The 23,003-nt window shown below is 39.7% G+C and overlaps 1 protein-coding gene across 27 annotated transcripts in view; it reads right to left on the bottom strand.

Annotated features, from left to right (window-relative positions):
• Positions 1 to 1,083: 1,083 nt before the first annotated feature.
• Positions 1,084 to 23,003, bottom strand: part of NCOA7 (nuclear receptor coactivator 7) — a 102,824-nt gene continuing 80,904 nt past the window's right edge. For 23 of the 27 annotated variants that reach the window (XM_009682870.2, XM_009682874.2, XM_068938191.1 and 20 more), the window contains 7 exons: positions 22,206 to 22,374; positions 11,213 to 11,360; positions 6,451 to 6,576; positions 5,837 to 5,989; positions 5,200 to 5,295; positions 4,414 to 4,487; positions 1,084 to 3,339 (listed from right to left, as the gene is read on the bottom strand). In XM_009682870.2, coding sequence (XP_009681165.2) covers positions 3,204 to 3,339; positions 4,414 to 4,487; positions 5,200 to 5,295; positions 5,837 to 5,989; positions 6,451 to 6,576; positions 11,213 to 11,360; positions 22,206 to 22,374 — 902 coding nt within the window. In that variant the 3' untranslated portion in view covers positions 1,084 to 3,203. The remainder of the gene's footprint in view (positions 3,340 to 4,413; positions 4,488 to 5,199; positions 5,296 to 5,836; positions 5,990 to 6,450; positions 6,577 to 11,212; positions 11,361 to 22,205; positions 22,375 to 23,003) is intronic. The other 4 variants (XM_068938199.1, XM_068938202.1, XM_068938213.1 and 1 more) reach the window with 1 other exon arrangement.

The raw sequence follows: 23,003 nt of genomic DNA, 5'->3' as shown, positions 1-23,003 counted from the left end.
TTGTCTTCTGTACAAGTAAGATGTGGTTAACTGTTCTACCTGAAAAAGCTCCTTTGCCAGCAATTACGGACTTGTGGAATGTAATGCAGTCCTTTTGAAATGAGCTAACCTGCTGCTTTTCTCAGCTATGAACAGGCAAGTGAAATCTTAAAGTTTACATATGAAGATTACTCTGACAGTAACTGGCTTCTACTTTGCTCTAAAGGTGGCATCATACATGTCCAGTGCAAAAATGGCACCGAAACCAGCATTAAATCATTAAAACAAAACATTGGTGCTTTACTGAGTATTTACCAGCCTTATTGTTAATAAGCCAGAATCAGAAATCTTCATCTGAGTACCACTAAAGTACATGTGTTTTATACTCTTCTAAAGTAGTTCCCCCTCTGAGAGGAAATATAATAGTGACCGTAGTTTTCCTCTTAGCTTACATTTGTATAAAAATTCTTACCACTATTATATTCCAAGTAACATTCATAGATAGCATACTTGTTCTGAAATTTTTAGCATTTCTTTACTATGTAATGAGAGTTTGGTTTTTCTTAATTCCACCTCAGTACATAATAAGTGAATAAAACTGAGGCCTCCCCCCCCCCTTTTTTTTTTTTTTTTTGAAGTTGTATGCTTTTGTCTTGCTTCAACAAAAAGAAAAATACCCCAACAGCTTAGCACTATAAAAAGGATGCACACAGAAAACATGTACAGAGACTTCCGACTTTTAGGAACAGGTTGGTCAAAAAAGGCGAAGAAATATATGTAATTCTCTACAGGTGATAGACACAAACAATAACAATTTGATGAGAACTACTAATCAACTGTTCAGCTAGAATAAGATAACTGGTATTTCTTAGCCCTTTAGCACAGTTTGTCTTTAAGTGAACACAAATACAGCACCATTTAGGAGATGCCATACTATTAAACAAACAAAGCTGCTTAGCCATTTTTCCGGAATAGGATATTGCTGGAATTCTCTTTTTGAGGAAGCTTAGGTATTTCTTTCTGCATAATCTGTAATTTAAGCCGTATCCTTTCATCCTTAAAATGTACTAAAGTCTAGATAAAGGAGAAAACATCTATAACGAGTTTCTGAATGCATAAATTCCTTTATTGAAAATAATGTGATAGCACTGCATTACATATGTTCAATATTCATAGTTTCAAGGGTCACAGAATTTTGATTGAACAACACTGTTTTGAATATAGAACACAGCGTCTAGATATCCTCTGACAAGTATAATATAATGGAGTAAGTTGTAGGTAACAATAGTGAAACGTATGCAAAATGTTGAACTTGTTGGATGTGTGGGTTTTTTTTTTTTGTTTTTTTTTTTTTGAACTAGTAAGTGGTCTGCCACCAGTAAAAAGAGCAAACAGTAGTAGATATTCCTGGTATCGTCAAAGCATTATGCTATTAGCAACTTCCAAAATATTTTACAGCATTACCAATAAGAACTGTATTCATGGCTGTATTAGACCACCTGGAAGAACAAGTGTGAAAAGCTTATGTGCAGCGTGATACAGACTTAGCATTGGTTTTTAGACTGTGAAATTTCTGTGCAGGATTAAGATTTGTTAATGTTTTTGAAAGAAAACCGCTTGTCATGTTTACTTTTCTGAATATATTAAGAAAGGGAGGAGCAGTAACTAAATCAAACAGTATTTCTCAATTATTAATATTCCAAAATTAGTCTGTACTGTTCAATGCATGGAAGCCCATTACCATTTCTAAAACCTACCTTTTCCAAGACAAAGATACTTTTGGTTTTAAGGATAGAACAGCATCCTGGTGTTGCCAGAAAGTCCATCTTGGCAGGGTTTGGATTGTTTAAACTTCTGTTTAAAGTATAGCTTAATTGCAAAGCAGAATTCTTTAGAAAACAGTAAAGATTCCCAGTGCTCTCTTACATTTTCCCTATTTACTGAAAATTTCTTAACACTGACTTGGTTTAGAGTTCAGCCTAGCTTTATAACCTGGAATCTTTTTAGTGTTGAGGGGGGAAGGGGAAAAGTGACAAGTATTTTATGAAAAACAAAGAAAAATATTTAGTTACCTGTCAAATCCTAAACCAGCCTGTTGCTTCAAGTCTTTTTCAGGAAGGAAATCGTATATTAATTACTACAAAAACAGGTATTACACTAACATGACCTGGCCTGTTAGGGAAATAACATTCTGCTCCGTATCTCAAGATTATATTTTCTCCTTAACAAAACAGTTATTCTTCAATTTGTAAAAAAGTGCTCATAAAAGCACAGTGGGCAGTTTATTTTGAATCAGATGGTGATACAGAGAAGCAATCTTCTCTTAGAAATCTCTTTAGTAAACAGTCAAATAATACCAGGACAGATGCTCAGAGCATGCTGTCCCGATTCTTGACTGCAACAGAGCTGATACAGTCTATACCAGCTGGTAGTTTGCCCAGTGTCTCCATATACTGCCAAAATAATCTATTAACAGGAGCGCGGCAGCAGACTCAATACGAAGCACTAACTACCTTTCCCTCATCTCAGAGAAAACCAGAATTATGCACTCAAGCGTTTCTGCCAGAAAACAAACCCTCTAACTAGGGTAAAGTGAAAACCAAATCTCATTTACAAAATAAAAATATAAAAATTAACTTCAGAAATCAAATAAATTGATTCAGAATAAATGCCAATGCATAAGAAACCTACCTGAATAGCAATTGTTTATCAAATTGAGATTTGAAACATTAAAAGAAAAAACTCATAGCTAAGATATTTTAAAAAAATCTGCTATACAATAACAATAAATAAAAAGATCTTAAAAACATGTTCCCTTAAGTGCTGTGTACACCTACTTCAGACTTTTTTTCCATGGCAAACAGTATGCTGTAGATTTTGGTAACATAACCTTTTATTTTTGGTTAGCATTTATATGTTGAACATAAATACACATGGAATGTACTAGACAGTTATAGTTTTCCCACAGTATCTTTTTCACAGTTACAGGAAAAGTTCTCAACTCATACACCATGAATGTTTTCATAAGCATCACATCTTATTGTTCTGTCTCTTACTGCCTCTCAAAACCAGATTTTTTTGTTGTTTTGGGTTTTTTTTTTTTTTTTGCGTAGTCATGCTCTGGTACAATTTGAGAAAGAAGCGTGTAACATTGTGAGGCAGCCTGCACCTTCTCTTTAGCTTTTAAGTGCCTAATGGATCCAGTCCTTAAGGCAGTCAGTATTTCATTCAAATGTCCATACTTCTACGTCTTGTATTATGAAATCTTCTTTCTTAGATAAGATGTCATTATTGAAGGTGCTGCAGGAGTTGCTTCGCCCATGATACAAATCTGCATCTAACCATAAGCCAAACCGGCCACTAAAAAGGAAATACATATCAAATTTCAAGTTCATATTCAACAGTTAAATCTACATCCATGTCTACTCTTCCTAATTACTAAGACTGACAGTATAATTAATCAGCATCTATTCTTTGTTAGACTTTCCAAACAAAAAACTCCCCCCTCTCCCACAGCCGCTTGGAGCAAGCATATTCTGTTAAACAGAACAAAAATCCTGGAAGCTTTAGAAACAACCAGAAGAGCAATGTGGAAAAATTTAGATAATTCTGAGAACAACTTAGACTGAACATGAAGGCAAAGCATTTGCAAATAAACTTGCAAGACTGTCTCCTTGCTTTTGTTTATACCAGTAAATGAAACAACACAGGCTTGAGCGTGTGCCCGTGCCGTTCGGTTCTTAGCAAAGTCAGATTTGACTGCTGCCAGCTAGCAGTCTCTCAGACGCTGCTGGGGCATGGCTCAAGGACCTTGGATGTCAGGGACCCTTCCCTGGCAGTTAGGCTATAGCTATGGCCCCTTCTGTTTAGGAGGAGGCATGTTTATTCATTATGCAAGCCTGATGCAAACCATGCCCAGAGGTCAAGCAGTACAGTCTCTGGTCAGGTTCATTTAGTAGTATAGACTTAGCCCTTTATTTTGGGCCCACTGTCCTTTGAAATAGGATTAAGCCCTGTCTGTATCATTGTTCTGTGTAACAGAGTAATGACAGGTCAATAAAGACCATAGGGGAAACCTTAGAAATTGATGGCAAAACTGCCATTAGAGATTATCTTCCAGTTGCAAACTTCTTAAACAATAAGCAGTGTAGCCACTCAAAATATCTGCTTTTACCACTTAAAGAACAGGAACAAAAAACCAAAACCAAACAAACTTGCCCAACTTTAATTACTCTCTTTAGGCAATAGAAATTGTTATGGGTCTGTAACAGTAATCAAATTGCTGAGGTATCATTTGTAAACAGTTTACTGAAAAAGTACAGCCATTTTACTGATTAGTTTTTCTTGCAACTACCATTGTCCCCATTCTCATTAAAAAAAAAAGGGGGGGGGGGGAGGTCAGCCACATGATTTCAAAACCAAACACTTGCTCACCCTCCACCTCCGAGTTCCAGAGAGCTCATGTCTCCATTGATGAAGTAGGTGTTCTCGCCACTCCATTTAAATACCTGAGGGGGGGAAAATGTGCATGTATGTATATATGTGCATATACATATATATACACACACACACATATATACATTGTGAGGATTCTAGTAATCTAAAACTAGTGAGAACTAATACCCCCTTGGGGGATATTTTTGGTGGTCTTTTTTTTTTTTTTTTCCTTGAAGGGGGAAGGAGAAGAGGTAATAGAAAATAATACGAATCTAAAATTATGAACAATCTTTCTAATCCTTTTTTAAATTTTACTTGCATCTTCAAATCAATAGCTCTTCTGTTAAAACAAAAGGATCAATATATCCAATAATGAAAAGCTCACAAGCTATTGACATTAAGGGATATTTCAGTGGCACTCTTATCTCTGCTTTGTCGTCACTGTGATCCTAAGCATGTGTGAAATTGTACCTTACTTCTGATATCAATCACCACCAAAGATTAATCTTTGGCAGTTCGTTCATTACTCCGCTTCCTTCACCTCCAATCAACTTAAAACCTTCTCCTCACCCTTGCACATTACCTTCTCGGCATGCTAAATAATTAAAACGATTTTTGCTTAAAGCAAAAATTGCACTGAAGCAATGAATAATGATGATCTGCATTCACCAACAGTTGACACGCGTTCTGAACTTAAATATGCACTCTCTGTATTTTTGTTTCTTCATAAACGTTTCAGAAATTGAACCCAAAATCTTATTTGAGAAAGGCCACACCACTTACCTTGAAATTTGGACTGAATGTGTAGAGGAATGTTTCACCTGTGCCATAGTAATGGTCACTAAATCTGAATGGATGCGTAGCGTACGCTCCAAATATCTGTCAAAATAAAATGATTAAACTATTTTTGAGGACAGTGCAAAATTGAACAGGAAAAAAAAAAACCACTTTCAAAATACTTTCTGAAGAATAACTGTGCTGGTGCTTCATACTAAGAGAACCAACTAATGAAGTATATCACATTAGCAAGTGTTCCTGCAAATCTTTTGTATCCTTCAAGTTTAAAAGCCACATGAGAATAGGAATGAGGACTCCAGGAGCTACTAGAGTACTACGCCTCCACAGAAGCATTATTTGTAACAGCTTCACTGATTTACATGGGGAAGATATTTTCATGGACCCTACTAAAAGGGGCATTCATTGCTATTATGAAACTGCGAGTTTTAATTCTGTTAGTTCTCATATACTTTCCTGCCTGTAAGTTTAGGTTAAGCAGAAGAGAGCACAGAAGAAAATACAAACGTCTTATTTTGGCATTATCGTATGATGTCACTTCACAGTGTGATTGTCACTTCACAACCCTCACTGTTTTTTAATGGTGCCCTTTCAGTCCAATCCCCACAAAACGAGCACTGCTTACCTGGTTGTCCATATCCTTGATAACAAGGAGAACTGGACTGTCAAGAGATGCTGATTTACGGTACAGAGTCTTCAGGCTAGTTCCATGCTCCAGTGTGCTGTATGCAAGCCGCCATGGATATCCTTGCACTCTTGCTGGCAAACGCCGGGCAAGCTAGGCGATAAACAGGGGCAAATACATTCAACAGGCCGCAAGTGGTGACCTACAGACTATTCCCTTTCCACAGTGGCTTCTGAGCCAAAAAACAGCAGTTAGGGTAGCAGCTGATGCCCGCAGCTCAACACCTCTGCCATCTGCGCATGGCCTTGTATTCTGAGCCCTATCAACTGCATTCACGTGATGTGTGAAAGAGATTTTCAAACTGGCAGCCCGTCTGCCAGCACTGAAAAGGATGACAGTTCTCAATATCATTACTCAAACTCTCCAGAGTTGCAAAAATAGAAATAAGTATTTCAAGTGAGCAAACAGGACCTTGCACAAAGACACTCCAACAAACTAAGCATTTCCCAAGCTATGAGAAAGCATTGGTATCACCTCCAGAAGGCAGACTGTGCCACACTCGGCTCAGACAGTGCAAGAGCTAATAAGGAAACTTAAGGTTTTTCTAGCCATACCTGCTCTATGTGCATATTCTCCAGGAGAGCACTGTGGTGCTTTAGGACAGGTAAAGTATCATCATCATCATCTTCATAGTAACTGCAAACACTCTTTCGTCTTTTTGCTTCTTCTACAGTAATGATCTGAGGTAAGAGAACAAGAGTCCAGCCTAAAGCATAGCTCTCATTCTGTCAATCCTCTACTGAAGCAAGTGAATTTAAAACAACGTACTCAATTAGCCATCATACTGCATGAAACAAAAATACCGTATGGAATGGAAATTGCAAGCACAGGCAACCTGAACTGAATATGGTTAAATTTTCAAATGGCAGGGTGTCTTTGAGACAGTATGGACAGTATGGTCAGGATTTCTTTACATCCTAATGGCTTCTGACAGCTGTAACATCCTTTGGGATTAATAAATATTGAGGTAGCCAGGCAACATGAGGTGACTGGTCTCAGACATACTTGCCCTGAGTTATAAGGCTCAAGTACACCTTTGAAGGCACGCTACACGTCTTAAACAGATATCTTGTAGTAGTTCATATAGGAAGGACACAAAAGCTTTCTCATTTCCTTTCACGCAGTTAGTTGAGTATATTAATAATTCTCAGCTGCTAATGCATAAGAATATGAACAACTTGAAAATTTCACTTCCTCTTTCTATTAAAGATAGCAGCTTTTTGCTGATTTTCTTTACCAACACAGACATGTTTTTGTATATACAAACTGAAATAGAAGCAATATACCAAAGAACTAAAAAAAGTAAATCAATTTGAGCAAGTATTTGGAAGTTTTATCATGTACAAAAGCTACTGAGGAAGATTTTGAGCATGCAGTTCACGTCAGTAAGTTCTTTAAAGTACTCATTCTGAGAAAGTAAAGGTCTTTATAGAATATGTTCTCAGCTGAAAACGATTAAACAGCTCTTGGGAGACTTTAAGATTTTATAAAGCAGAGTACATTACAGTATTTTAAAAGGTGAGTCCATATAAATATTTCTAATTTAGGTTTGAATTTAAACAATTGTAAAACAAAGTAGAGAATTCTGTCCAGCAGCTACAGGTAGACACGCTACCTTTTCCAACAAAGCTAAAAACCATGAGAACGCAAGTCCATACATTTAACACTTGTCTACAGAAGGGGTCAGCAGCCTACAAGCTGGTAACAAAATCAGCAGACAAGTTCTGAACCTCATACAGTTAAGGGCAGGAAACAGGAGCCAAAACATCTCCTGTCATGTCCCTTGAGATAGGAGCTCCCAAGTGGCCAGTACCCACAGCATTCAGAGCTCAGTGAAAGCTGGAGTCAGCTGCCCTGCAGAGGGGCAAGATGCCCTCTCGCTACTCATTGGCAGCAACCTGAATTTTTAACAGGTAACGTGCTAGCTGTCACTGAGTCGCTGCTGGTATGCTCGATTGCTAAGTTGGCAAAGAGGACACTTGGAAAGCTGCTAATCCTTCAGTTCAACTATTGGTTCTTAATGAGTGACGCAAGTCTCCGTACTATGGTACCCCAACATTAGAGATGAGGCATAGCCTACAGCAGCAGGGTTTTACCTTGGGCTCTATGCCACCAGGGCAAACAGGAAGCAACAGCAAGAGCTCAGAGATGGGCTTGATGACAAAGAAAAGGGGAAACAAAGAAGCCTAGCTACAGAACAACTGGGAAACGTTAAACCACCTTCCTTCCATGAGCCTATTACCACAAGGGTCTTATCTAGGAACAGGAACTTCAGAATGTGGTTGCAAAGCACTCTGCACTGACTACTTCCACATCCATTCCTACAGATACAGCTTTAAAACGTTTTCACAGTATACACGGAAAAAGCTTTGTATAACCCATCTCCACCTTCATAATTGCTGCTCAAACTTGCTGAAGCTGTCAACAGTCCAGGCAACTGCCAAGGAGTGCCTGGAAGTCCTACACACACCTGCTCCACAAACTAGAAAGCCAAGTTACTGGACAGATGCCAGCTGTGGACTTAGCCACCACAAAGCACAAAAAGAGCTTTTCATAAAGACCAGGAGTTATGAGGAGGTCACTATGCACAGAATAAAGCCCTAATAATGTCGGTCACACCTAGCATCTCTAGAGGGAGCAGAGCAACACATGCACTGCAGTTGCGCATGTCCAGCCCATGTTCGTCTGCAGAAACTTAGAGCAGTGCCTGAGGCAGCAGCCCCGAGCAGGGAGCTAGGCACTAGCGCTCAAACGCATACAGCGGAGGTTAAGAAAAGTCGACAGGACCACAAGGCAAAATCCAAACTGCAGAATTAATATTATGTGCCCCAGTGAACCCAGGCAGTACAAGTATTACTGCTGCTGATACAGTACCAGCTGCACAGCTGCATCCTATCCTTCCAGCAGAATCTAGCCCAGGCTCAATGGGATCTAGTCAAGGGTCTTTGGAGACGGGAGGGAATCCTGTGTTGGAAAAATGTTCGTATTGCCAATTTCAGGAAAGGTTTACACCACAAAATTAAGGCCATTAAAAAAAGTTACAGGAACGTGGGTTTTCTGCTTTTGTCGTTATTATTTTTCCACGCCTGAGTGATTTCCCCTTCCCCCCTCCTCTCTCAGATCATTCATTTAAGTTTTTTAATTGAATGAACATCTTTTTCATCTTGAATCAGAAGTGCCTACTCTCCTTTTAAAGGCTATTCTCTAGGCTCCCCAGGAGGAAAGGGGCCAAAAAAAAAAAAAAAAAAAAAAAGCAAGCATAGTAAATCAACCAGCCTACAGGTACCTGAAGCAAAATATAACCATGTTTACAAACATAGTAGACAACTACAGAAAATCTACTGAAAAGAGTCACAAATTGTAAATCAATTCCAAATGTAAACAAGTCCGTATTCATCACTTAAAAGAGAAGTTCATCTAATTTTCTTCCCTGCATGAGTGTCTGTTCAGTCTAAACTTTATAAACACAGCTCTTTTCATCAGAACTGAAACACGTTTGAACCAACTTCGGATTCAACAACTGCAGCAAAAGGATCTGCAAGGTAAAAATATCTACACACACAAAAGCAAAAACAAATGAAAAGAATGAGCTATGACAGAAACCAGAGCTACAAAGTCTTGTAAAGATTTTTAAGCACTTTCGTCTACAGGAATGAAGCAGCAGGCTACCTGGGGCAGAAATATTCTATTATAAATAAAATTAAGTGCAGAATTCCTTTTTTACTAAGAAGTGCTCTATCAGATATATGCTGTTCAAATAGGGACACAGTCCAACATACCTGCACACAAGGTTCCTGGTCACGTCTGGCATAGTAAAGAATTCGAATATTTACAGGCATTTGTTGCCCCTTCATTGTCTACCAGTTTTTTCTGCAGTATCTACTACACTTCTTGCCCACAAGCAAGACTGCAGCTGTCTGCAGCTTGCTTTGATAAAATTGCTTATATGCATCCCTACTATTACACTTTCTGTTTCCGCAGAAGAGAGAGTGAAACTTTCACAATAATCATGCCCAAATTTGGCCTTTCGACAGAGATTTCCTGGCAGACCTACTTCAAATCTGTAAAGCCTGAATGTAAAATATAAAGGAGACACGCCTTTACAAACATTTCCAGCTATTTCTTCTCCCAATACAAATTTAAATAAAACAATGAAAGACAAGTTCCCTGTATAGCTGGATCTCTCTCACCTCTGTTCTTTGGATCACTGTCCCTCCTCCCTCATCTTAAGTTTAAGAAAATAGCATGCAAATAACAACTGAATAGTGAAATCTAGCGTCATATATGACTGCAGTCAGCTCTGCACAAAATGAGGAATGAAGGCATTTTTTTGTTCTGCAGTTCATATAGCACCAACAGGAAGAAACTGCTAAACTGTAAAATAAAAGCTATTTAGGATCAGAGATGATGTTGCTACATTTCCAAGGACGAGCCTCACTTTCAGCTTCTGAGCAGGACAACATATTTCAAAGACAGAAAGGCTTAAAACAGGGACAGCAGAATTTTGAAAACAAGTATGTGTTTAAGACAAATAATCAGATCAGTTTTAAAATCACACCATCAAGCTATTTTCCATTTGAGGATTTATTTTTAATTTGCCTATGCATCTTCTGCACAGCAAGTACTTAAGAACTGAGAAATAAAATAAAATAAATCACATGCACAGAGGCTTGGGTTATTTTCCTTAGGAACAAGGCTTTATATGTATGAGAGAGAGAGAGAGAGAGAGAGAGAGAGAAACACAGACACACAAGTAGTTGAAACAGACTGCAAAAGTCCCAAAATGCTGAGGTAATGTATGATATAAAATATCCATCTTAACAACCCATATTTTAAAAGTAGTGCTATATGCATCTGAGAAGTAAGGGCCTGGCACGATACCACATACTGACCCATTTCAACCAGCACACAGGAATCTGTGTTGGTGTTTATGGGTACATATACATGTACTAAATTTTACTAGTAGCATAAATATGATATGAATTTAGCAACACTGACCACATGCACCTGTATAGTTTTCCAAAAGGCAATCACCACATAACTTATTACGTAATTATTACTTATTTACATAACTTGTGCTGGTTGCAGACCAGAAAGTTCCCAGTTGTTTGCCTGCCCTTTTTAGGGAGGGAAGAAAGGAATACTACAGGTAAATGAGTACAGCTGTCAGACAGCTACAAGCCTTGAGAACACTTCTATATAAGGCAGCAAGTGTTATAAACGCCATAGAAAACATCAGAAGAGCAAGCACTCAGATTCTTAACAAAGGATGCACGCTTGATACAACATGCTCCATATATGACAAAAAGCACTCACCTCCCAGCTTTTAGTAGTTGGCTCACTGAAGAAGTTGTCTATCATATCAAGCTCCTCCTTTTCTACTACAACAAAACCTTGCTCTTTAGCATCTTTCCCATATATTTCTGGTGACCACTGAACAAAAAATGTGTATAAGTGATCCACCCTGTAAAAAGAAGAGGAGAAAAGAACAGTTGTTCAGTGACGCGCGAGTACAGCACTGCCATATAGCGCAGAGATTTTGCTCAGTAACAAGAAAGGGACAACTACACAAATGCAGGCTGTCCACGAACCTACACCTTTGCCTACCACACAAGGCAATAGCTCCTTCCATAAAGCACTTCAAGGTTTCTCTGCTTTCCCTCTTCACAATGTTTTTTCCCCACTGCTATGCATATAATTAGAGCAACGTGGAAAGAATGGCTTGTCCGGTCCCACACTACTCCTTAACAAGTCCAATTGCTTGCTATTAGATTGTACTCACAAAGACTTAAGTCCAGAAAAAAAAAAGCTCACTTGAATTATTTAGTTTGACCTCCTGCATAAAACAAGTCACCAGATACCACCAATAAAGGATATACCACGTTTCTAGATGCCCTCTGAAGCATATCATTTATGAATCCTAACCACAAGGCAATTCTTCTTCATCTTATTTCGTCTTTGTGAAAATAATCAGTTGCTGACAGTTTTGAGAGTTATATAATAGCAGTAGTATATGCATTTCCATAAAAGCAGTCAGCTCGTAATCACTTTATAGAAAGAGATGTTCTTGGACAACATCCTTAACTAACAGTGACATAATTTCTAAGGAAGAAATATATTTAGCATTTTCCTTTATACCCAACACATAGTACTAAGTATTAAAACAAACCCGTGCAATTTCCAACGGGAGTAATGCTAGTGGACCCACTGTACTAGAAGCTGAATCACTGGCAAAAGTTATACCCTAATTAAAGAGAGCAAGTAGAAAGGCAGTACGAGCTTATGACATTGGATCTTTCTCCAGTTACTCGCCAGAAAAAAATCTGCCTGTCAATTCTTTGATAAATATGAAATAAGTAAAATTTTAAAGACTCCTAGGAGGTATTTTCCCCCTGTATTTCAAGTTACTTGAATTCATAGCATACACACCAAAAGTCTTAAAATACTGTGTTCAGGGTTATTCCAGGCTACAGTCTCTTCCAGTTAGGTCTACATTTTTTGCCTTACACTCCTAGCAGTAGGGGTTAGAGCGTTGTCATTTCTAACTACATTGAACTGACAGTCCCCAAATTGTTGCCTGCTCACATCAGCTAGATTAATTCCTAGTCAAAGTGAGAAATTTGGAGGGTGAGGAGGAGTTGACTGACTTTGGGTTGGCTCCAATTTCCACCGCCCTCAGAAAGAATAAAGGATTGACTTTGTTGCATCATGGAAATGTCCTCTTAACCATGAAAAAGGAACAAACTAGCATTACCTTTATTTCCTCTCTTCCCCTGTGCACATTCACAAATGATTCTGTGGCGTATGGCTACCAAATGACCTAGCTGAATTTTAAGCTTTTGTTGTCAAATAAAAACAGTACCTGCAAAACCTTAAGATACAAAGCCAACAACTGCAGTACCACACTCCTAAATCTGTGAACACCACCTAATTCTAAGTTGTCGACAGCCCCTCCTCACGCAGAACAAGCAAGGTAGCTAATGTTGATATAAAAGCTCTATAGCTGCTGTTCTTCTGCAGCAACACACACACATACATACATCGAGGTAGTAATGAGTAAGCAATCAATCTTCAGGACCGTTCTAGCCAATAATTGCCTGGAAGATGCTACAAGAGGATCACGCTCCAGTCGTCAAGAGTTTCCCCCTTCTCTGTGAGAAGTCATGTGACTGCCAGCTCACAAGTTTGCATAGATGTATCAGTAGTGAACTATGGAAGAAGCTTCTGAAAGCTGTATCATCTCATTTTATTCTAGTTCTTTATTTCCAATTGCAGAAGTTTGCCCACATCAATAGCTGTGATTCAGAATGCCCTGTTCCTCTTCACTTGCTCACAGATGCTTCAGAAACAGCAGAATGATAATCTCTCTGCTAATTAATTTTAGTTGTAATTGAAAGAAACCTTTAACTAAGTTCCGTGCGTTTTATGTGCGGCAGTCCAAGTTTTGAAAGCTATTTTCTATTCCTGCAAATCCCTGTGAAGGAACAATGAAACCAGAGGTAGCTGTTTGGCTAAGACCAATTTTAAAGCACATTCATGTGGGGGGGGGGGAGGTAGAGAAGCATTTTCTGATTTCAGTATCAAAGAACAAGTTTAGGTTGTAAGGAACCTCTGGAGCTCACTGAGTCCAACATCCTGCTCACAGCAGAGCTGAATTCTAAATCAGAGCAGGTTGCTCAGGGTGCTATATCCATTTGAGTTTTGAAAAATCAACAAGAGGTTCCACAACCTGTATAGGCAACCTGTTCCAATGCATAACCAAACTCATGGGGTTTTTTGTTTGTTTTTTTAACATCTAATCGGAATTTCCTCTGCTGCAGCATGTGACCTCTTGTTCTTTCGCTGTGCACCTCTGAGAAGAGTCTAGTTCCATCTCACTACAGCCTCCTTTAGACAGTGGAAGACTGCAATTAGATTTCACTCCCCTTAACCTTTTTTTCCTCCAAGCTGAATAAACCTGTTTCTCTCAGTCTCTCCTCCCATGTCATATACTGCAGCCCCCTAATAATCTTAGCGGCTTTCCCTTCAGTTCATCAATATTCTGTTTTTTTTTTTTTTACCAGGGGCCCAGAACTGGAGACTGAACCACATGTGGCTTCAGAAGCACCCAACAGAAGGGAATAACCGTGTCTCCCAAGCTACTGGCTATGCTCTTGCTTATGGAAGCCAGCAAGCAGCGAAGCCTGCACTACTGCTGACATGTTCAGTTCGCTGTCTATCGCATCCCCCAGCTCCTTTTCTGCAGAGCTGCTCCCTAGGCACACAGGCACTTCCCAGACTACACCATTGCACAGGGCTGCTCCATCCCCCGTGCAGAGTTTCCTGAGGCCTCGGTTGGCCCATTCCTCCAGCTTGTCGAGGTCCCTCTGAACAGCAGCTTTGCCCCCAGCCTGGTATCATCCACAAACACAGGGAAGGCACGTTCTGTCCCATCATCTAAGTCGCTAATAAAGATGTTAAACAGCATAAGCCTGCAAAGAGCACTACTTGCACCTGGTTGCCGCTTAGACTTTTTACTATTGACCTGTTGAGCCAAAGGTCCAGTTAGCTTTTCACCCACCTTGTAACCTACCTATCCAAACCACATCTCTCCAATCTGACTGTAAGGATACCATGGGAGACTGTGCTGAAAGGCTTACTAAAGTCACAGTAACAAAATCCATTACCCTCTCCTTGTTCACAGAGCTAGTCATTTCAAGACAAAAAAGCTATCAGGGTAGTAAAATACAATTTGCCCTTGATAAACACACAATAGCTGTTCCCAGTCACTGCTTGTTCTCCATGTGCCTGGAAATGGCTTCCATAAGGACTTGCTGCATAATCTACCCAGGGATTGAGGTGCAGCTGATAGGCCAATGGTCCCACAGATCCTTCTGCATTTTCTGAAAATTTCTGCAGTATTTGTCTTTCCAGTCATTAAAGACCCCACCCAATTGTTCATAACCTTTGAAAGGATGACAGAAAGCAGCCTTGCAACAACATCAGCCAGCTTCCTCAATACACTAAGTTATTTCCTGTCTGGTCCCACCAACCTATATGTGTTCAGTTGATGCAAGCAGTCCATAACAAAGTTTTCCTCTAACATGGGCACGTGTGAAACAAATCCAGACAATGCAGATTTAGGGAGCAGCAGCATAAACTGAAGAATAGGTAACTACAGAAATAATGATTCTGAAAGGGTATGCAAAAGCACCCCTTCTTTTTAATATAGTTTTAACATTACACTACAGTGATATTTCCAAATTACTAAATTGCAAAAATTGGAGACAATTTTTAAACCAAAAAACAGTGCTTGAGGAACTCTTACAACCAACCTGACAGTTACAAAGAAATTTATCATAGATCTCAAAAGTAGTTTAGGTGACAACATACTTGTGTGTGTCATGAGCTAACAAAAAACAAAACACAAAAAAAACAATAAAATGCAAAGTACTTGGAACAAATCAATTTCATAAACCTGAAGTTAGTCTTCTCAGAAAGAAATTATTCAAAAAAAATCTTAAAAAAAAATAAAAGGGAACATTTTACAAAACACTTAAGAGCCATAATCCAAAGATGAAAGAGAGTAGTGGTTTAAAAAAAAAAAAAAAAAAAAAAAGGGAGGGGGGAGAAAAAAGAAGACATACATGGCCAGGTTAGAAGGGAAGTGAATGTAGTTACAAATATGTCCACAGAAACACACACAGAAGGCACAAAATGAATATTAAAAAAAAAGTTCATAGAAAGGTTTTAGAGATTTAAGCACTTCATGAACAACTTGAATCCTAAAAACATATTCAATTAATAAAAGAACAAGTTACTAATAGTCATCTGAAACAGGCAAATTATTGAATAAATATTTCTACTTATATTTAAGCAACCACCACACAAAATTTGTGAAGCAGGGCGATCATGAAATACTTTATGTTCCTATAGTAGTTAAGAACTATGTTAAGGAGGAAGTATTACAAGCAGTTGTTTTAAGTTATGTCTATCCAGGTAAGCTATGTCTGGAAGTTTTAAAAGAGCTGGATAGCTAATGCTGCTTTTGAATAAAACAAAGTACTGCAGCGGTTCTAAAAGCCTAGGAGAAAACTATCATTGGGTCAACACCACAAGAACGATGAGGATGAAAGAGATAACTACTGTAACTTGGGTGTAACTCTAATGATAATGGAATAGCTGAAATACCGCTTCATTAACATGAATCTCAAAAAATTAATTATTTGTTAAAATGGGATCCTCATTTTGCTGACAGAGATCAGCCAGGTATCAGCATTTTATACTTAGGCTTCCATAAGGTATTGATATGAAATCACATCATAATTTGATTTATTAAAGTACAAATATAAAAAAGAAATTAGTGACTTCAGGTAAATCATGAGTGCTGCTGTGGGAGAATGATCCCCAGCAGTGCATGTGTGTACAAGAGATCACAAGTCCATTTCTTCATCCCCAGACAGCAGATACTGTTTGAAACCACTACAGACAAGTGCCTAAACTGGTCTTTAGAGCTCTGATTCCACAACTTCCTTAAGCCAGAAGGGGTCTTACCTTGGAGACAGTGGGGTTCACCCCCACCAGAACTTTATAGCCCTCGAAAAACTTTTTCTGTGTGTTATTTCCTCCCTCCTCTGCTGAGCAGAGATGGTACACGTGTGAAGCGCGATTCCACAGAGCACCAAACTGACTGCATAACGTGCCTGAGCAGTGGGAAGCCCTCAGGGAGGACCCCGAGGCATCTACTCCAGTGCTTTAGTATTCTTGCTATTAGAAAGTTTTTAAAAAATGCTGATCATGATCAGCATTTTTAATTGCTTATTTTACATTATTTTGATAACACTGGTAGTTCCTCAGTGGCATTTCAGTTTTTTGAGAACTGGTATAGAATTAAGCTCCTCCCCTTCCTCCCCCCTCAAAAAAAAATTCTATACAAAGAGGCATTTCAGATAAGAATATACTCTTTGTCTTTCCTATGACTGGAATTCCAGTCTGAAATAAAAAATTTTCTGCAATGTTTTTCATTCCAAAATAAAATGTAAACAAATTCAATACTTTCCAATGGAACACTACTCCCCCTGAAAAATTTCCACCAGAAACAATAAAGTTATTGCTTATAAAAATCAGTATAAGACAGAAGCATGGTGGACCGTTAGTGCCACCGGATTGCTTAGTAAATTGGGCCCAGTCAGATGTGTATCTGAATGCAGCCAAACACAGGAACATGTACCTAAGAACAATAAGCAGAGCAAGCAGAGGCCATGGTTGCAGGAGGGGTGCTTTATCCTTGGCAGAATGACCTAAAGGTCTTGTTAATGGTTCTGTATTACTGAGCAACAGCTTCACATTAACACACTGATGACAATACTTACTGCAGTCTTTGAATGTGTAAACAAGGTAATATTCAGGGCAAAGAATGAGAGTCTGTTATTTTAGGATTTGACACTTAGATGACAGCTACCTGAACGTCCACATCTGTTGCACATGACTCAGGAATTACGTTCAAATGTTGCAGCTTAGAGAAGGAGACATAAAAATAACTAACTTACAGTGAGAGGCAAAAAGAGCTGTTTAAGTTACAGAAATAGTACCCTGGCGATAGTTAGAAGAGGAACTGAATCCTGGTAATAGATATAACCACATCCAGAGACCGGAAGGCAGAAAAATTTAAAGTAGATACAGAGGACGCTGAAAGAGAATGTTTTTAAACAAAAGCAATCATCAATAAAACGTGTTAGCCAGCTTGCCGAGTTACAACAGATTCTTGAGGGGGAACTGTAAATGATGTTTGACATCACACAATCATTTCTATTGATATGGCAACAGTATCTGACTTCTCTGAGGGGAGGGGCACACAAGTTTTCTACAGCTGAATGACATCAAGGCAATCACAGGAGGAAAGGGGGCTACTCCCAGCTGTGTGTGGTTTGGGGCAGGGGCAAGAGGAGAAGGAGGGATTTGTAGCTGATACATGTACAAATGCTCTAGAGTTCAACCAACCTAGCCCAGAAATAGGAATTAATTAATAGGAGTCCTATGACTTTGTTATAAAGAGGTCAGATGAAAACAACAATCCTTCACAAATCTTATGAGGGCTACATATAAGATATCAAGCTATAGATACAAACAGGTTTTCCATTTGTTGTACCTGTGCAGCTTGAGATCTTATTTAGCAGGTGCCTAAGAGCACTCCAGAGTAATTCAAAAGGAGTCCAGATCTAAGCGTCATGCTACTTACCTAATTCCATTAATAAGAGTGTGAAAGCATGACTTGAGCATCAGAAACATCTTAAGCATCGCCCCTTTATGCATTACCCCATATAAATGCAAGGAAGCAGCATGTATGTACTGACTTCAGCTCCTAATGCTGCAATTTCTTTCAAACCTCACCTGCAACCATAGCAAACTTCAGTCAGCGTGTCACAGGCTAGATACTGCGTAACAGGAGTCACAACCAAGCAGCATCTTGCTCTACATTACTAAAAGATGTCAGAACAAGAGCTGTGCAAAGAGAAAGAAAAGGGGAGAGGGGCGTGAAGAGAAAGAACAACAAGAATTTCCCAAGCCAACAATCAACAGGAAGCTGAGACTGAAAAAGGCAAGCAAGGCTCAAACCCTGCTAGTTCTCCTCCTTGAAAATCTACCTGCTCCCTCAAATTACAAGCTTCTACAAAAGTAGATACCCTCTTAGCAGCATGATCTCAGTGCAAAGTCTTCTATATCAGTATCAATGCAAAATATACATTTATAAAACAAACCTGTCAACCAAGTTTATATTATAGATAATCAACAAGATTTGCTTCTCGACTGAGTAACCAGTCGATACTAAAATGAGGAAATTATGTCAGGACACATGCTTCTAAACAAAACCATTCTGCATTAGCATCTCTGTCCTTTTCTCTGTAAGACCTTTAGGAAATCCGTAAGTGACCTAATTATCAACCTACCTCTACTCAAAAACAATTAAAGATAGAAAATCTACATTCCACTTAAACATCCTTAAACACAAATTCACGCAGTAAAAGCGCACACAAACTTACCCTCCAACACTGTAAGCTATACCCATTGCAAGATTTTTCAGCAGAAGAATCTCTTCATCACTGTCCAAAAGCATAAGCGCCTCTCTGCTCAAATGAACAGCTAACCTGACAAGAAGCTGCCCTATGCAGAGTAACCTTTATAGAAGGCAACGATAACGACACATGACCATCTTCCCTGGTACGTGCCAAAGGCAAACGCTCCTGTCATTAAGCAAGCAGCACAGAGTGCTCTAGAGTCACTGATTAACTCAGCTCTGATGGTCGGAGGGTCTGGGAGTGACTTCCTCCAGGCCACTCTCAGCACCCTGTAAGTCACGTATGAAGAGAGAAGAATTGGGACAGCAGGCAGAAGGAAACAAGATGGAAGATTTATTAACGGCCTGAAAAAAATACAAAACCCCCCAAAACAGCCTAACAGTTTCCTCTCCATATTAATAACATACACACATATACAAGGGAGGGGGAAAAAGCTCCCCCCCCCCCCAACTTCACCGAAGTCTGTCAAGGACATGAAAATATCGGGCTGTTGACCCCCGGAGCAGCAACTCTGCTGGGAGCGGCTGTTTAAGGGCCCAGGGTGAAAATGCAGCCACTTTCGCAATTGATTACTGAAGCTGTTTTTACAGCACACAGTAATAGTTCATGGAAAAACACAATTAAATGAAAATCAGAGGAAGATTTAGCTAACATAGGGATTATGGATATGCATACTAATTCCTTCTCAATCCCTTCTTTCTTTCTTCTTTTTCTTTTCTTTTTTTTTTTTTAATTACCATGAAATAGCAAGAAGTTGCACAAGCTACTGTGACTGCATTGGACAGAAAGGGTTTTATTTATGCTGCCTTATGGTCAATGAGATGAGAGGTAGTTTGATGTGTTCATACACGAATATAATCTGCATTCAAAATGCTTTTAAACACAGTAAGTTTTTTTGATACGCTCTATCAAAAACGCATTGCCAAGCAATCCCAAATGGCCTGCTGACTGTGCATAGCTTTAGCTTTCTCAAGATGGCGCACTGATAACTGTGATTTCTGGTAAAAGTAGTATCACCAGTGCGAAGGAAGCTATACATTTTGCCTTGGGATGCATTGGAGAGTTTAGAGAAAACAGACTTGTTACAGAAAGATCTATCTTGTAATCAAATGAAAGACTGGATGGATCACATTCTTAATTTCTGCCCTCTCCTCTGTGACTTTTTAATACATCTCTATGGTGTTAAAACAGACACGTATGAACAGCACTGAAATGACCACTGAAGTGTGACAAAGATCTGAGTAACAGATCTGACAGCAAAGGTGCTGCTTGCCAGCCAACATGGTCAAGAACTGCTGCCACAGCTCACTGCAGAAAATTATCTTTTCTCATTCTAAACCTAAAATTTAAACCAATTTTCAGTACTTAAATTCATAAATGAATTAGCCCCCCCCCCCCCCAAAATCAGAATTATTTCTGGTCATAAAATGACAAAGAATGACAAAGTAGAGAAGTTAATTTCCAAGTGTGCATTAAGAAGTTTAACAGATTTGCTGTTAAACAGAATAGTGAATCAAATGCAACCTCAATTCAGTTCAATAGCTTTATTCAATATTGGACACACTATCCTCAAAGCAGTAAGTACAATACAAGTAAGTATAATACAAGTAAAGCCTTGTATTATATTAGAGCATCACTCCAACCCCAGGAAGTATTTTATCACCCTTTAATCTTAGAATTTTCTGAACCTCCACTTTTGCAGTGCCTCAGGAGCCAAGGACTGGATTCAGCATACAGCACGCGAACCAAAAGCTACCTTCAATTATATTCCTATGGCCCCCATTCCAGCTGGATCAAACCTCCCCCGCCTCCCCGGTGGCAGCAGCTTCCACCCTGCTCATCTGCTTAACACACTTACTTCTAAAATAAAAGAAATAAGCACATAAAAACAATACACATGCTACACATTTTAAACAAACGTAAAACTTTTAACAAGCAAAAACACATGAAAATTGACTACATGTTAAAGAAACACCACTGCATTACTACAAGTTCAGACTGATGCCTCATTCACCAGAAGCATTATCACTGATTTCCCTACTTTGGGTCATCAACAGACCTGAGAGTTGCTCCAACTTTCTTTCCATTACAGGCATAAATCCAAGAAAGATGAGGGTGTTTGTGTAAACAAATAGTAGCAGCAACTGGACGGCATGCTCTGCAAGAATACAGGCCTGAAAAAGCCCTCCCACTCAAAGAATATTTAACAACTGCAAAAGGGTTTCCTCTAATTAAGTTTGTGGGGAAAAAAAAAAAAACACAGATTTTATATAGATTTAATAAGACAGTTACGTTCTTTTATACATTTGTAAGAGAGAAAAGCAGTGGAGGAGTTCAAAAGAGAAACAGAGAAGAGTTATGAGCATGGCTTTAACAGAAGCTGGAGAATAACTAGTAGTTTGTTACCTTTGGCAGGGAGGAGATGCCAGGCAGCAGCTTACAGGCAGCATGCTGCTTACCAACGGGGTGCTCCCGCCGCACACAGCCAGGCACGCAAAGCCAGAGCTGCTGCAGCTGCTCTGCAGGAGCCACTCCACACTTTTGCTGTGCACACAGGCAGTTCAACACCTACATGCACGCCCTGCTGCCATCAAGCAAGAGAAGGGCCAAGGATTTGATTCCTCACAGTCAGGGGAATTTCCCGGGTGATATACCCAGAAAAATCACAGACCTTCACCTTCCTTTTGTTATAGCAATGCTCATTATACATACATATATACACACATGTGCACAAAGCATCTGAATGCATTTTATCAGGAAGGGAGGGATGAATTTTTCACATGGGCTTGAAGGCAGGAACCGCCATATCCATTCAGTTAGGAGCGTCTCCCTTTCTTACGTTATGCTCTTTGCTCGCGTGAAGTATCAATTTCGGCAGTGGCACCTTGCTGGACTGTCGTTCCTCTCCTGCAAGCGCTCCACTTTTACCCTCCTCCTCACTCCCTAGCATATGGCCAAAATCCAGTCGGTCCCTTAGTGCTTTTAGCATACGCTCGCTGCACGTATATTCCTACTTCCATCTTCCAAGTGCACACCTGCTCCCTTTATCCTTCCCACTAGGAGCCCCTACTGGACCAACAACATTGTGTCTGTGGTGTGCAAGAAAACAAGGGCACCCTCTCTTCTCATCTCAGCATCCTTGCCGCATTTGGCACCTTCAATCAGGTAGGAAAAGTCAGATTCAACTCTAGAAAACACTGCACACTTAAAAATTGAGAGAGAAGCATGTTTTCACACAATGTGCAGCAGCTTACCTTTCCCGAGGAACAGCAAACCAGTACTCTGGTTGCTTTATCTTTTTACTGTACTGCTGAGACATGGTGGTGCTCTGAGACGCAAAGGACTTCCTCATGGGCTTGCCCACTTTAATGCACAGAAACATTGGAGGAGTCTTACTCTTCTCCTCTTTTGAAGGAAGCATATCTGAACAAGAGAGACGAAAGAAACAGCCTGTTTACAGGACAGTATAACTACTGCACCTGACCGAGCGGTGGCACAAAGACCAGTAACCGTGTGCGAAGGAATACTCGGAGGCACCATACACAGACTTGCTAGACTCAACATGTGGTTCAACAGCAAAACAGGCTGAATCACGGCCACAGTTTCAGAGGAGCAAGGATTTTAGGATTTTACTCCCATTTCCTCACAGCCTCTATCCCCCTTAGTTGTACAGCTGTTTACAGAACAGCCCTATAAACCTAAAGAGATGATGAGGGGTAAAAATAACATTGGCAAAACAAAACGCAGAGCTGCAATACCCAGCTGGAGCGGACTGCAACATGGAGCCGGCAAGGAAGGGGGACTGCAAAGCGAACACTGTCCGTTACTTCTGCCACCAGAGCTAGCTCAACCAACTGCACCACAGGCAAAGGGCAATGCAGTTGCTGTCTCGTCTCGCTCCAGATGGCTCATCCACCCGAGCCCTTGCGTTAGCCCAGGAAACTGATACAGCAGAAGAATAACTGTGCAAACATGCACACACAAAAACTTTCTGTTTACACTACATCAGCTCTCCGATGGTCAGACAGCCATATAACCACCTTTTGCCTACA

The sequence above is a fragment of the Struthio camelus genome, chromosome 3 (assembly GCF_040807025.1).
Source record: "Struthio camelus isolate bStrCam1 chromosome 3, bStrCam1.hap1, whole genome shotgun sequence".
NCBI classification, from domain to species: domain Eukaryota; kingdom Metazoa; phylum Chordata; class Aves; order Struthioniformes; family Struthionidae; genus Struthio; species Struthio camelus.
Note: the sequence above shows the minus strand (reverse complement) of the source record. Positions and strands in the feature narration are given on the sequence as shown.